The sequence below is a fragment of the Cetorhinus maximus genome, chromosome 2 (genome assembly GCF_964194155.1).
Source record: "Cetorhinus maximus chromosome 2, sCetMax3.hap1.1, whole genome shotgun sequence".
NCBI classification, from domain to species: domain Eukaryota; kingdom Metazoa; phylum Chordata; class Chondrichthyes; order Lamniformes; family Cetorhinidae; genus Cetorhinus; species Cetorhinus maximus.
Window position 1 is genome coordinate 215,591,911 of NC_135880.1, and position 16,364 is coordinate 215,608,274.

Sequence of the window (16,364 nt, forward strand, 5' to 3'; positions counted from 1 at the left end):
TGTTGATAATTATAATGAGTGCAAATGCATGAACATAAATGTCAAATCAAGATTTGATCCAAAAAGCCAACTGATTACCATAAAAAGCAGTCCTTTAAAGTGCATTCCAATGTGTATCCTCAGTTGTCTGAGGTAAAAGCAGTCCTTTGAATGTCATTCCTGTTGTGTGTCCCACTTAGCTTATCTACTGTGTCTATCCCTGGCTAGTTGAGGTAGACCAGAATGAGATTACCATTCATTCTACTCCTGATCTTGCTGCTGTTAATAATAACCATGATATGTATGGAATATACGTGAAATTGCTCATGTGATCTGTTATCTGATGTTCTTGCATGTCAAAGTAAAGGTTTTCAAATTTAAAAATGTGCTTGCACTAAACACAAATGCCAAAAATGGTGACCATATCCTGTACAATTTTAAAAACCTCCCTCACAATTTTGTAAATCTCCAATAAATAAAAGTTAACACGGTTTCACTTTTTAATGGTACAGGGATGATATAATAAAGACTGAGCTAAACAGGATGAAATGTATAATAAAATTTTGGGAAGTTGATTTAAATACATGATTATGAAATAACCCACAATTCTTAAACACTAAACTATTTCTTGTCGAGCAAATGCATTTGCATTTTGAGTTGGATACTATTAATTGCGTTATATTCAAGATATAATGCATGGGATGAACTATACTGAATTCAGAGGGGAAAGCGACAGAAATCAAAGCAGTTGTGACTGAAATGCTTTATATTTGAACTTCTATTATGTTAATGTCAGTGACAACCTACTTAAAATAAGAGGATTGACCCCAGTATCAAAATAGTGCCAATTTGAAAATTAGGCCAGAGTTTCCAAGCAAAATGTTAAATGGTTTTTCAGATGCTGATGGACCTTTTGGGCATTTTTTAATTTTGGATTTCTGGACTCCACAGCTTTTCCTTTATCTTGATTAAGTTTCAAAACAAAATTTTGACAAAAACATATTGAGAAATTCTACATTTAAAAAATCTGCTGCATAAAATAGGACTGTGCACCTATCAAAGAACTCTTGGGAAGAAATTATACCTCAAAATTTATGGCAGCAAAGTGCTTAATATACTGCCGTGGGAGATTTTCTTTAGCCAAATGGCAGTGGGTTGAGTCTTGCATTTCACCCTAGCCATTGCGGCACCACCAGGATTAGTTTAATCAACATTTTGTTGAACCATTAATTGCCGATTTTTTTTTGCAGAGACAAAACCCTACATTTGGAGGAAGAATGTAAGGGAGGATCTTGGCGCTGCTTAATATGGGTGGAAAGGGAGACAGAGGAGGCTGTTAATGGCATTTGGCGTGCAGTGTGAGCACCTATATAGTCAACGTCTAGGCTTACTGGGTAAAGGATCTCGGAATTTTAACGGCGCAGACGGAGGGCATTCGGCCCATCGTGTCTGCACCGCAATCGGAACTGCATTCCACACCAATCTTGTACACTGGCGCTCAGAAATGTGTGAAAATAAGGAAAGCCCCCAGAGGAAAAGGAAGGGTGAAACTTCTTTTAAAAAAAAAGTGTTGAATTGTCTTTCTGTTATTTGTCCAGATAAGCCCCAAGTGCAGATTACTCTGAGCTATCCGCAAGGCCTGACGAGAGAAGGCGACACTCTCGAGCTGGTTTGCACAGCCAATGGGAAACCACAGTAAGTGTATGAGCTTCAAACCTGCAAGAGAGACTGATTTTTTTTTTGCTGTTGTGTTAGCTATATTTATTTTTACACACAGTTAACCAATTCATTGGCCTATTGGGTCTGTTCGGAGCTCTTATCGCAGTAATAAACTTTGAATTTAAATAGGACATTTACCCAAGGTGCTTCAACGATGATGATATTTGCAGTGTGTGTTTATGTACGCTATCCCAGTTCCATAATAGCATCAGACATTTAAAGATATTAACTTCAATTATCAATTAAATAATGTGTAACTTTTTTTAAAATGAGCCACTGCCAACAAAACCCGCCTCATAAATGCAAATAGACCATGAACACCAAGTGCCTGTTGGGAAACATATTTGTACGGTCACTTTTAAGTTTATTAAAATCAATTGATACAGAACTATCTTTTCCATTTCATCATTTTTCTTTTTGGTGCATTAGTCATTTCATGAACAGAAGGCTATTTTTATTGGCATTTTATATGCATTGCAGGAAGTAGAATTTTTTTTTTTTGCAGATCAGAAAGATCCCAAGTTTGATTTCTGACCTGGGCTGAATTAGGTGATTATCTTCTGTGACTACAATTAGCTTCAGTGTCTTCGGTTGGCCTCAGTGCCCATTGCCTAAAGGAGAGTACAATTCAGCCGCATGGTCCTGCTCCTCGTTGCTATGCAGTGGTTGGAAAGTACCTATAACAAAAGTAAAATACTGCAGAAACTGGAAATCTGGAACAAAAACAGAAAATGCTGAAAGCTCTCTGCAGGTCAGGCAGCAGGTGTGAAGGGTTAAAGCTTGAGGCCGATGAAAGGTCACCAGATACATTAGCTCGCTTTCTCTCTTCACAGGTGCTGCCTGACCTGCTGAGTGATTCCAGCATTTTCTGGAAAGTATTTGTGTGTGAATGTTGATCCAAGGACTGAATGACCTCTTCGTTAAAGGACCACGTAGGCTTGGCTATGCTATGCTCCATGACCCTTGACTCGCATATGAAAAATGGCTACTTGAACACAACAGTGGGCACCAATGAAACCATCCCCTGATATGGATCAGTGCCTTGAGAGGATGGTGAAAATTGGCTAGAAGCAAATCTATATACTGTAAAAAAAAATAAAAAAATCCTGCATCTTTGTGTGCATTCTTGTCAATTTTTTCCATTATATCTTCTTATGACCATGTTTATCATTGAAGCTGTCTATGTAAACTTAGCAAGGATACAGAAATTAAATCCTTACCTCCTCCCTCTAGTGGTTAGTTACAGTGTGACCAGTATACCTAGCCAATTTCTATGATAAATGTGGACCTAGAAACTTGTAATGGAAATATAAAGAACAGAATGTATCACTTCAAAATGGGAACTTAATTACATTTGTGTTCCCTGGTCGAATAATCCCCTGCCCTCGAACCTCACTTCACCTAAAAACTACTCGACTCCCTGTACAATGTAATAGATAAAATTCAATTTGCCTGGGGAAATCTTGATAGCATGATGTATTTCAGCAATCAATATAGCTTCTCTCAGCTGGAACAGTTCTACTTAACTGGGTTGTGATGGAACAGAGGACATTGCCCGTAGAAGGGATTAGACCAAAGTGTTACAAAGTGATCCACCTGTTATTGTATAAGCTCATTTTTTGGTCATCAACCAAAATCGTCACAAGCAGAAGTCCGTAGAGATGCCAACAAACAGCATGTCATTCCTCTTAATCACACACAACCATATACCTTGGATGGAAGTGATGGAGTACAAGATCTGGATAGGTGAAGAGAAGAGAGAAAATTGGTGTTTTTACGATATTTTGGCTTTGAGTTGGAGAAGTTCACAATTTAAGACTGGGGCAAGTTACCTTTTCTCGATGTGGTTCAGATGGTTTATGATGAAAAATTATGAAGTGTAGATATTAGCTCAAAAGGAAATAGTAAGTGGGAGAGGAAACTTGAACATTTATGCACACTATACTCAATTCAATCTTATGAATGTTGTTCCGCAGGCCTAAACTCAGCTGGCAACGATTAGATGAGGAAATACCTGATCGTGCCATTTTGAGTGAGAACTTAGTCCTTGAGTCTCTAAATAAAACTGACAATGGGACCTACCGCTGCAGGGCCTTCAATGATGTCGGAGAATCATATGATGATTATGTCTTGTATGTCTATGGTATGTATAATTCCCATCTAAAGCTTTTGTACCCTTTCTCCCTTCCCCCCACCACCCCCCCCTCTCTCTCTCTGTCTCTCTCAGATGCTAACCTTTCTTAAATAGCTTTTGTTGCTAGTAGTTTTTGCATGTTGGAAATGTAATTTGTCTCTTGAATGTAAAGTAAATGAGAAAAAACAGTGATGGAATGTGTAAAAAAAAAAATGATAGAGCAAGAAATGCATCTAGATGCTTTTATTTACTAATTATAAATCTACTATGCTTTTCAAAAGTGTGTTGTGTGATTGTAGTGTGGAACCCAGTCCTTATTGTATACCACTGAATTTTGAATACCTGAGAACTAATGCTCCATGTGTATAAAGCACTTAGCATTTTTCAATTTGCATTGATGTTAAACCCATTCCTGCTACTACATGCTAAATATTTAATTAAAACTTTTTTTAAAAAAATACAGTGGCACATTCACTGTATTTTCCAATGGAGTCAAACTTCATGGAAATGAAGCTGCTCAGGGTGAATTGCAGGCTGTAATAAGTAACCTTACCAAGGCACTGAATTAAATCAGTGGCTATGTTGAAAAAAGCTGAAAATTTATTGTCTGTTTTGTGTCTGGTTTTGGAATCCTGGAGCTTAATAATCATCATTTTGTGGGCTCCTTTCCCTCCCCAACACCTTCAAAAATTAAATATTTTAAAAAAAATAAAGTTCATTCCTGTTTCTAACTTTCCACTTAGAATGGAGTTCATGCAAATAGAGTTATTGGAATTGATCATGTAATATTTTGTCCATTTACTCCCTCTAGCCTGGAATAGGGTGGCACTTCCCTCCGGTCACCATTAATGCTGCTTGGTGATCAGTTCGGGGTGGTCTCATGGTGAATGATTGCCAAGTTCAAACTCTCATCCCGCTTCCTCCCCGCCCCAATTGGGATAACCCAAACCAGCTTCGGGTTAATCAGGTCCATCCCGCTGATGGCAGATATATTGGAGTAACTGATGGTCCCAGGCCTCTGTTCAATAATTAGGCCACCAAATGGCTACATCCAAGTTGCATTTAGTACAATCTGTAAAGGAAAGTCTCGACGCATCGCCTAATTTTTCTCCATGGCATCCAGCATTTCATTGAATGATCGCCATGTTCTTAATCAAAAATGAAGTGGTTTATAATAAGCTGGGTCCTTGAAACCTAATGCATATATTGCATTGATTGTGTGCATGATTACATAATGTTTCCTTGCGAGTGGCATGTCCCCTACTCAAAGTATCCCACCAATTGCATTTTGCAAAACGATAGTGCAGTAGTGCTGGAAGACTCTCAAAGTTGCCGAGTTGGAGCTAGATGCTGCAGACATAAAATACACTTATTTGATAATGCATCCCAATTTAAGGCAAGGGTAATTTTATGGTTAGCTGCAATGAAGGATGATTGTACCCCTAATAAATCACCTCCATGGGTTTCAATTTTGGGGGAAAAAAAGATTTTTAAAGGCATTGCTCTTCATTGAGATCTTCTATGGAACCCTGAACACCACCTGTTTATCTCAGCAAATATTGCAGTGGATTCTCTGGAGTGATGTCAATCACAGGAGCCATTGGAGCCTGTCTGCTCCACAGCATTAATGGTGTTAACCTGCAACAAAACCACTTTAGTGCTGTAAGAATGGGATATAAACATGATAACTACTTGCATTTGTATAGCACCTTAATCATGGAAAAATATCCCAAGGCGCTTTGCTGGTTAGAATGTCACAAATGTGAATGGCAAGCCAAAGGGGATATTCCTCATGACTTCCCAGAATATCTGGGCATCAAACAGGTGCTCTGACACTCAAATAATGAAATGCCTTCTCTGATATCATGGCTGGTGATGGCACAGCCCACAAAAGAAATGCTGGCCTTTCCAAAACTGCTGGATCTACCTGTTGATATGTTTGCGATGAACAGCTGCCAGTGGACTTCTAGTTTCCTTTTCTACGCAGAGCCTTTGCTAGCTGTGTGGAAGTGTTTGAAAGCACCTCGGTTATGTAAGAAACCGGAAATGGGTTAGCTTGCTCTTTTTTCCACCCAGCCTGACCATTGGATAAGTTTTAGCCAACATTTGGAAATCGGAAGGAAAAAAAAACCAGCCTTTGATCGGCCCAAAGGGAGGAATGGCTTGGAGCCGGCACGCTCCCAACACAAACCTCTGGTTAGCACCACCTCAGAATATCCGCTGCTGATTTTGCTAAAGGAAATAGTGCAGAGCACTCTGAAGAAAAGCTCCAAAAGATAAAAGGGTCGTAATGTTAGTTTAAAGAAATGGAGATGACCGAGCAGGATAGTGCTTATCCATAATTGTCTCCTCTCGAACAGTACTGACAGTAATATTATGCCATCAGTAGTGTTCCTGATGCGGATGTTTCTGTATCCCATCATTGTGGAATTCGTATCTGCTTGGGATCAGCCTATTACTGGTTCACTTTGTACAAATGAAATTCACCGTTTCTTGTAGATATGTTCCAATATCAATAAAATACAAATAGCCTAAGAAATTTTGCTCCCAAGTACAGTCAACTATAGAAATTGAAGAATTCATTTCACTTCAAAAACAGCTGGCAGCTGTTGAATTGGTAATTGGGAACATTCCTTCTGGTCTGATTTCTAACTGAGATGGGAAATAATGCACATTTTAAATATAAGAGGACCAATCTAATGGGATGCAGTCTGGCAGTAATGTTTCAATGGGCCTCTCAAATATACGATACGGTGATCGAGCTGGAACAGACTGCATGGAATAATACAGTTCATTCCAAATTGTTCTGTTTTTCAGATGAGTCTTCCTTCATCTTTTAGTCACTATTATAACTGAGCAATGTTCCATTGGTAACTGAGGACTCTGTGTTCCAGCAGCTTCTTATTCCAACTAAATTCAGTTCTATCATTTGCCCAAACTAAATCCTAATCATTAATAGGTTAAAATTTGAATTCTTCATAACAGTTGCAGCGAATTATGTCCCTTTCACTGGCTGTCGGTGAGTGTTCAGTCAGCGTGTAACTGATGTTGTCACGCTAAAATTGACCAGGGTCCTCCTGCCATTAATTTCAGCAGGAAGTGTAGCGTTTAAATGTAGCTCCATGCTGTTTCAGAATGAGCCCATGTCATTCATGGCTGGCTAATAAAATGCTGCCAAACCATTTCAGACCAGCCTTCCATTTCATCCTAAAATGGGACAGCAATGTGGCCTTGGCAATTATGCTAGTCACACAGTGGAACCACAGATGTATTGATGTTGAATTGCAGGCAGTACAAGAAACTGCCTGAGCTTGGGGACAGAGTTTTTTATGTTTTTGGACTTAGTGATTCCCTAAACTTTTGGGAGTGACACCACCCCCCACCCCCCCCCCCCCGCCACTCCGCCCTCAGGAACCCTCCCCTCCCCACACGGCAACTGTGTGGTTTTAACCTCTCTCTTTGATTAGCATTGCATAATAGATTTTCGAAACTAATTTAACTTAGTGCATGTCTGATAAAACCAATAATTTATGTGGTTTAGTTCCAGAAGGCAGCTTGCAAAATGGGCAATTTCAGACTGTGAAAGAGATATGAATTACATTGCCACCTAGAAATCTTTCATAAACTGTAGACCTCTCTTTCCACTCACTTTGTTTCTGCTGTCTGTCTTGAGCAGTAAGATGGCATTTAAATAAGCACTATCATCTCTGGTACTCCTTATATGAAAAAGCTTTGTTAGAAACAATTACTAACTGCACGGCTTTCTATTTCTACCTTTCTGTTAATTTAACTTTTTTTAAACGAGCGTCAATGACAGCGTCAGGATTACTGGCTAGGGAGTGTTCCTGAGCCAGCAGTGTGAGCAAGTTGAGTTAACATCACTAGAGAGATAGTCCTTAACCCAGTGGTGCGCCAACTTCAATTGTGCATGTTAATATCGGCTTGCTCACTCTGTCAGGCACAGTAACTCCAGCATTTCACAACGCCCCTGTGCCATCAGTGCTTGCTGCTTAAACAAATCAAAGTGAAGCTAAGGTAAATTATTCTTTTTATAACACACTCACTTTTTATAAGGGGTGGCTGGGGGGAGGGGGAGTTGCAGAGTGGTATGCAGGTCTAAAATAAATCAGACCCGCTGGAGACACAACTGTCATCTGACATTAAATCCAACCCTCTGGTTCCAATGTGTTAACTATGAAATACTGTTGGTACAATCCATGGACTGATATAAAAATATTAACACTTTATTTGATGTGTTCCAAAGTATTTTGGTCTCTTGTACATGTAGAATAACATTTTCATGCAGTTACCAACCATTCAAAGAGATTAGATTTTATTTATTGCCAACTGACAGGCAATTGTTGTCATTATTAAAATGTAATAAAAGTGACATTAATAATTTATGCCAAAATTGGCATTTCTTACTAACAAATGTAAATGTAATTCACCTGTTTTTAAAAAAAAAATTCAATTCGCAGCAAACTTCAGGCAAACTGTCATCTGGAACACTTTGTCTAATTAAAATGAGAGTGTTTGCCTTGGACACACATTCAGCACAAGGACATATTAAAGATGCTCATCTTTTCTGTGTTGAGTTTTACAGCTGCTGTACTATTGTAGATCTGTGTTTCAACTTCTTGTCATCTGTTTTCACAGCATTAACGGCACATGCAGGAGTTTCAGTGTTAACCTGTGTGGAAAGCAGCAATGCCTTTTGTTCATTCTCTGCATATTTCCTAACTCCCTAAGTTGAGTCGCTTTCACATTGCATGTAACACCTCAAGCACGGAGTTAATCCTTGTGAAAGTGTTCCTTACACGGATGAGACTGACCTATTTATAAATGGTAATGCCTGTGAATTAAAAGTTCCGCTTATACAAAAGTGTATTAATATTTTATCAAAACAGTGGTTGGTGGGAGGAGGATAGCGGTTTGCATTATTTGTTCACTGCCAGATAAGGCAGGTCTGGTGCACTAGGCGTCTTATATTCAGAGAAACGTCAGAGGCATTGTGGAACAGAAATGTAAATTTGTGGCAATGTGCAAACTGACCGTTTTACAAATTTCCGTCTCTCTCTTTCCATGAAACTCCTGCTGTGCAGCAATTCTCACTTTCATTTTTTTATTTGAATGAGTCTTGGGTCAATTTCATGATTCTATTTTCCCCTGTTAGACGAAAGAACCACTTCCCCACCACCTACCCCTCCCCAACCCCTATCATTTGTGTAGCAGTGTTTTCTGGACCGGATGATGGCTTTTTCAAGAAAAGTCTTATGACTATCCCACTGTGATGTGGCAATTTACTACAAATGCATCGAGTTATTTCGGTAATGATTGTGCTATATACTTGTGCCAAGACCTTGTCTGTGAGCAATCTTTGAGGGTAGCGTAGGAGCAAGTGTTGAGCAAGAGTACAAATAAATTTGGAACAACTTATTTTGTACTTCATAATTCAAACTGAAATATGCATCTTTGGCTAAACAGGGACAGTAGCATAGTGGTAATATCACTGGACTAGTAATCCAACGGCCTGGATTAATGCTCTGGAGATGCAAGTTCAAATCCCATCATGGCAGCTGGGGGAATTTAAATTCAATTAGTTAATAATCTGGAATAAAAAGCTAGTCTCAATAATTATAATGAAACTACTGGATTGTCGTCAAAATCCATCTGTTTCACTGATGTCCTTCAGAGAAGGAGATCTGCCACCCTTGTCTGGTCTGACCTCTATTTGACTCCAGGGCCACATCAATATGGCTGACACTCAACTGTCCTCTGAAATGGCCTTGCAAGCCAGACAGTTGTCGGTGGCTCGCCACTGCCTGCTGAAGAGCAATTGCGAATGGGCAATAAATGCTGGCCGTGCCAACGATGGTCACAGCATAAGAACATTTTTTTTAAAAACTAGCTGTGGTTTCTAGGAGTTCACTTGCACTTATGTTAGGCGGGAGGTCAAGAGAAGTAATCCTGATTGATTGGCCAAAAAAAAAACTAATGGAACATCACCACTTACATATAGCATTTTTATATTTGCATTCCTGTCAATCAAAATTTAAGAACATAGGTTGGAAAATCATGATGGCGTTTCTTTCTACATGATGCTGATGTTCAAAATTTTGGAACTTTTTGATGGGCCACAACTCTGTTGCTCCCCTCATTATGCAGGAAGAGTTTAGCTGAATAAAGTCATGGCTTTCCAGCATTCAGGATTGCATCGGTAAAGGTCAACCCATAACAAGAGTGAGCATTCCCCAGAAAACCATCAGACCCACATAAAGTTGGCAATGAGTTTTCAGGTTTAGTTTCAGGAATTTCAAACATCGATTTCTCTCTCGAACAAGAATTTATTTCATCACAAAATAGAATTTTAATTGATTCTCATCAGCAATCTCAATTGAGAATTTACAGTAAATATTTCCGACAGGTTGAATTTTCACTTCCTTTATCAAAGTGCATCATGCTATTAAGGACCGTGATAGACACATGATGACAATTGAGATAAGAACATTCTCAGTATGAAACACAGCCAATCCTTTAAAAAGCATTTTTTTTTCTGTCGCTGTAATGATACTTGATTTACTTCAAATTTTCATTGGTATAAAACATTTGACAGTACAATTCCTTAATGTTGGCACATTTTTCATTCATAATGGAGCCCATCAATATGGCTTACCTCTGAGGATAAGCTTTGTTGATAATAACCTCTTATGTTTCAGAAAAGTAATATTGATGCTATGCAGCTAGATGGGGTTGCATTTCGACATCTTTTATTTCCTGTCCATTTCATTTTCCCCTAATGTGCCATGGATCACCAATATTACCATGCTAGTCACTGATTAAGTGGTAAATGAAGGAGAGCTACGGTGACAAGTCCTCCTCTTCCACCACTTCCTTTAGAACAGTCTAATTTCCACCCTACATCTTTCCATGATGGCACTGCTGAACTTGAGATCTCCAGTGTGGGGAAAGCACTGATGCCAAATTGTTTTCCTGCCATTCCTTGGGCACCAAAGCTCTTGAATGTCCTGTTGAATTGCCTTCCTGTCAGATGGAGGTTTCACAATTGAAGCCTTTGAAGTGGAACACTTGTAAATTGTGATCTGGGGGAACCTTTTTTTCATTGAAATTGTTAAGTGGGCAACAAAACATTATAATCTGAGCATGTTCCCGCCTGGACTTTCACTTAATGCACTCTTTGAGGTAATGCCTGTTTAAAAATAATTCTCCCTTTACTTAACTGATAGCTTGACCTAGAATATATTGTGGTGGAAATTGAGCTATTTTAAAAAGAAGTACAAAGTCCAGAATTACATCTTCAGAAGCTGTTGAAACTAGACTGGTTAATGTGACCTTTCATCACTATTCTTTTTGCATACTTTCCATCTCTGAGGTACTGCACTCAGCAGCATCTCCAAGCTAATAACATCTCATCACACTGAGGTGTTCTGCTACATTGAATTGCTCACTAAATATGATTTTGATGTCAAGCCTATGTTTTGGCGTAGAACATCTTAAATCCGTAACAACTAACAATGCCATTAGTAATGCATAGTAACTATTTTAATATCTGGGAAAAGTTGTGGAGGAGACAAGGAAGCACATTAAAAAGCTATCTGGGATTTATCTATGACTTATGATTGCCTTCATTTCTTCAGTGTTAGATGAAGGTTATGGCATTTCTGTTTTGTCTCACAGTTTTTGACACGGTCAGAAATGGTACATGGCGGGGGTGTGGCAGGAGCTAGAGATCTCAATTGGAAAAAGCTATCACACGAGCCAAAGAAATTAGAATTTGTTATTTATTTAAATTATTTTCATTTTTGTGATTTCATGTGAAAAATGTTGTGTATTTCATTTGTGTTTTTATTCATTTTTTCCTTTTTACCATCTAGATGCACCCACTACTACCCCACCTCCCACTACAACCACCACTACTACCACAACCATCCCCACCATCACCAAAGGTACAGTACCCACATACCATCTTGCTTTTTGCCCTCAATGCTACTCTTTTTTTTGTACATTGGAATATTGACAGCAGTTTGTGCGAATCTAGGCTGAACCCCACTGACAGAGCTTCAGGGTGCAAATTGAAATGTCACCTCAGGATTGAGTTTCCTGACAGAATGGCTGTTTAAGTTTTGAATTGACAGATTGAGATTTTGTGACTGCTGCATGCTTGTGCTTTCAGAGGAACGTTACACAATCTTCTGAAAAACTCTTTCCAATACAGGATCACTTTTTTAAAAAAAAAATCGTGCGTTTCTTGGATCTAGCATTTTTACAAGCCCTCTCTTGTTTTGCTGACCCGCTGTGTTGTTGTTAGTTATTTAGTTGGAATACTGGGACTCTTGACAAAAGCAGGTTTCCACCAAACCTTTGATAGTGTTACAACATCAAGGTGTCAACCCAAAGATTTAACCTTGACACTAGCCCAATTTCAACAGCACTTTCTTTTCCACGCAAAGTATAGGATTCAGTTGGCGCAAAGAATGACAATTGCCATCTGCTTTTTTTTTATTAATGTTGAGAAGGGCTACCATCTGAATCAAAATATGCCTATCCAACAATTTTCTGATTGGACCCGAGGGAAGACAAGAAGCCTATTATGTAAAAGACACAATTGAAAATAATTGATTCCAATGCGTTCCATACCATTGTGTTGCATGCATGGTAAATAAAATTCTTGAGGAACTTGATAAGGGTAGATGCTGGGAGGATATTTCCCCTATCTGGGTGGTCTAGAACAAGTGTTTGCAGTCTCAGAATAAGGGGTCCCATCCACTTAGGACAGAGCTGAGGAGAAATTACTTAACTGAGGGTTGTGAATCTTTGGAATTCTTTACGCTAGAGAGCTGTGGTTGCTGAGTTATTGAATAGATTCAAGACAGATCTCGATAGATTTTTGAGTACAAAAGGAATTGTGCAATAATGCAGGAAGGTGGAGTTGAGGTTGACAATCAGCCATAATCTTGGCAGTCATAATGGCAGAACAGGCTCAAAGGGCTGAATAGCCTACTCTTGCCCCTATTTCTAAAAGGATTGTAAAGCACCATCTCCTAAATAATCTCTCAAAATTAGGTAATAATGAATTTATCTGGTCAGAATAATCCTGAGGGAAAGGGGAGTGTTCAACTCTATGTTTTAATACATGTTAGAGTTGTCAGAGCCAAGAATATCCATGAGACAATCAAAATTAAGTGACATTTTAAATTGATGCCATAATTGGCAAATGGCCCCTTGGCATAACCAAGCAGTGAAGCCTGATCATCAGATGATGTGGGGATTTTGCTCACTGAGGGGAATAAACCATCCCTCAGGAAGGTAAAGGAAATCTGGTAAAAGGTCAGTGACATTATAGGGTTACAGTGATGCCATAAAGTGTAATAGAGTGGTGTTCTCCTTATGCCTTGAAACACATTCCTAGCTGTTCTTATACAGAAGCTGTATGGGACTGCTGGCACCTTTTTACAGTAAGAGATATCATTTTGTCTGAATTGAGAACTGAGGCAGGCTCTCATAATTGAATTACTCAATACAGATTGCATTGTGCATCTGCAGCTGGAGTAATATGATTCCATAAACATGTTACAAGGAATTAATGTGTCCCATATATAAAAGATCATACAGCAACTAGTCTCACAACGTAAACTATACTTTCATTGTTGTGCAGATCAAATGTAGTCAAAATTCCAACTCATGCAATCCATTACATGCCCAAATTTGGCCAGATAATGCTCCAAGATGAAGTTAAGCATGATATGTTTCATTCCCTCTTCTTGTAATTTGGTGGATTCCTAGTCTGCCCACTCACTGATAACAGTGAAATATCAGCAACATAATCTGAAGGAAACACTGCCTGGTGGCCTGCTCTCTTAAACAGGGGGGTCACACTTTTGTAAGCAACCTATAAACTGGGAAATGATTCAAGGGAAGAATAAAAGGAATTGACAAACGCATCTGCAGTTTTCCTTTGAGAATAGTTTGATTTCCTATTCAAATAATCCCTAAAAGTGGAAGGCGAGGATTCAGGAAGGGTGGACTGAAATGCTTAGGCCCCATAGCATTAATACATGCTTAACTGCTTCTTTTGAAAATTTAATTCACCCAATTTGTTAAATGTTTTTGGGGCTTTCCCTCAAGTGAAGAATCTGCAAATGAGTTTTCTTCCATTGAGGGACCATTTAGATGCATCTGTGCACACACTCAGTCTGTGCACCTTCTATATATAAAGTAGGCTGATAGCAAATGTGTTAAAGGCTATCTGTCCTTGATGAATTCACATTAGGAAACCACTGAAAAGTGAACTGAGCTCTAAACACACATACAGAACAATTACAGAAAGCTATTAACTATATACATTAAAATTGATCTTTGTCAATTTACCCATTGACAGGCAACTTATCTGTGCTATCCCAATTACTCCCATTTACTAGCAACTGACATACTTATTTAACCTTGTGTATATACTGTTATGATTCCAGCTGATGTTACTACTGGACAAGCCAAATCCCGAGGTGGAACCCAGCTCGGTAGATCCTAACTTTTTTTTTGTTTAGATACGTGGCTACTGAGCAGAGTCACAGGAGTCAGTTGATGGACTTTTAACAGAAGAATATAATATTTATTAAACAAGAAAAGATGAACTATATTCAATACTCCTTCACCCACAACTATACCTTTACAGATATATACATATTTGTAAGGATAACACAAGTTACAAAAGCTATCTTATACTCTAATGTTTACGTTAAGTACACAGTCCATGGAAACCAATAGGTGACCTGTGGTCAGACACACCACACTTTGAAACCATGACAGGTGCCACCCCAAACAGATGCTATGGATTTTTCATCAACATCCCCATGACACTTGTCACACCATGAGCCAACCAGTCTCACTGAACTCCGGCTTTCACACGAGGTTTATTATCTCCAATTTCAAAGAACTCACTTTGGAATCTTCTCCCAAACTGACGCTTTCTCTCAGATGCTTTTCGCAAGTATCCACCTCCAGGGTTTTGAACTCCCTTCTGATGTTTCTCTCCATTGGATTGCCACGTGCATTCAAACTTCCTTCCAAGCACACTCTCAAATGCTCAGCTGTGCCAGTCGTACAGCGCTGCTTCATGTACCCATGGTAAAGAGTTACAGACCTTTGACTGTCCCCTTGGATCTCCTGGCTTCTCGCACGCCTATATTGCTTTGAATCTGCATCCTGCAGCTTCCTTCTCTTCAAGCTTGGAGCCCTCCTCTCTGCTGTTTACTTTCACGTGCACAGAACAGGACCTTTTCCAGATTCCTGCCCTTATCCTTTGACTGGAATGCCCTCTTGGATCTTCCCTGTTCCACTCCACTGGATTTTGGGACTTTCTTCTTTAGTTTCTGGAACCTGCTGCTGCAGTTTCCTCTCCTGTCCAGCTTCTCCTGGCAGCTGGCTTCAACTTTGGTTTAGTTTGGGACTGGCTATCTGTTCATTTTAGGCTGTTTCTGCTGGCAACTGCTTCCAACTAAACTCAAACTGCTTTTCTTTAGTTTTTTCTCTGTCTGTGGGGGGGAGGGCCTCCCTCACTGGACCCCTGTTACTGGGCAACAGCACAGTTCTTTTTAACCTTATTTGTTTTACTCTCGAGTCACAAAATCTTCATTAAAATGCAGGCATCTTTTAAAGTGAAACTAAAACTCAACTTCTTTTCTTAACACTCAAATACCAAAGTACAAATTAAACTTAAAGATATACCCTATTCTTAACACACCCAAATACACACATAACTTACTTAAACTATCTCTATTTCCTAACAATACAGTAATTACGTCTGAAGTAACCTCTATGCTGAACTGCCTTTCATACAATCTTGCAGCTCAGACGGAGGCCATTCGGCCTGTCGAAATGTACTGGATTTTTGAAGAAAACCAATTACACCCAGTTCCCTGATCTTTCACTATCACCTTGCATGTTTCTCCCTTCAAGTATTTATCCAATTTCCTATTGAAAGTTACAAATCAATTTTTATCATAAGCTTGGGACAAAATATCGAGAAAAAAAAAAATCAAAATTCAAGCCATATTTTTCTTAAATATGGGGATAGGTGATAATCTAGTTCTTGCACTGTTGGACTGAGGGTGACTCAGTAACAGAGAAACCAAGATAGATCAAAAGATTGGGAATAATTGAAACCAGGGACCTTTGGGCTTCAACTGCTTCCAATGCAAAACCACTGCTTGTTTTTCTCCATTTCCACCCCCACCCATCCTTCAATCCTCAATATCAGCAAAGATGGAGGCAAAGAATGTCCCCAGCACTGTTTGCTATAGAGGCACCTCAATTCAAATGCCCTTATATTTGGGACACAGATCAGAAGTTGTGCAAGCCTGAAGGTTTTATTACATCTAAGCCCTTCCAGTACCATTGCTGATCACTGATGTCAGCTGACTAATCTAGTAGAGGGCCAAAATAGTGATTATCAGCAAAGGATGGGACAAGGAAGCTGGGGGGGTTGGTGAGGGGTGCATGGAGGATAAGCTTAAATCTT

The 16,364-nt window shown here is 39.2% G+C and overlaps 1 protein-coding gene across 5 annotated transcripts in view; it reads left to right on the forward strand.

Moving 5' to 3' along the window:
• The window catches only part of cadm1a (cell adhesion molecule 1a), a 391,655-nt gene that overhangs the window by 337,383 nt on the left and 37,908 nt on the right, over positions 1-16,364 (forward strand). For all 5 annotated transcript variants that reach the window (XM_078532192.1, XM_078532195.1, XM_078532191.1 and 2 more), the window contains 3 exons: positions 1,578-1,674; positions 3,675-3,841; positions 11,725-11,796. In XM_078532192.1, the coding sequence (XP_078388318.1) occupies positions 1,578-1,674; positions 3,675-3,841; positions 11,725-11,796 (336 nt within the window). The remainder of the gene's footprint in view (positions 1-1,577; positions 1,675-3,674; positions 3,842-11,724; positions 11,797-16,364) is intronic.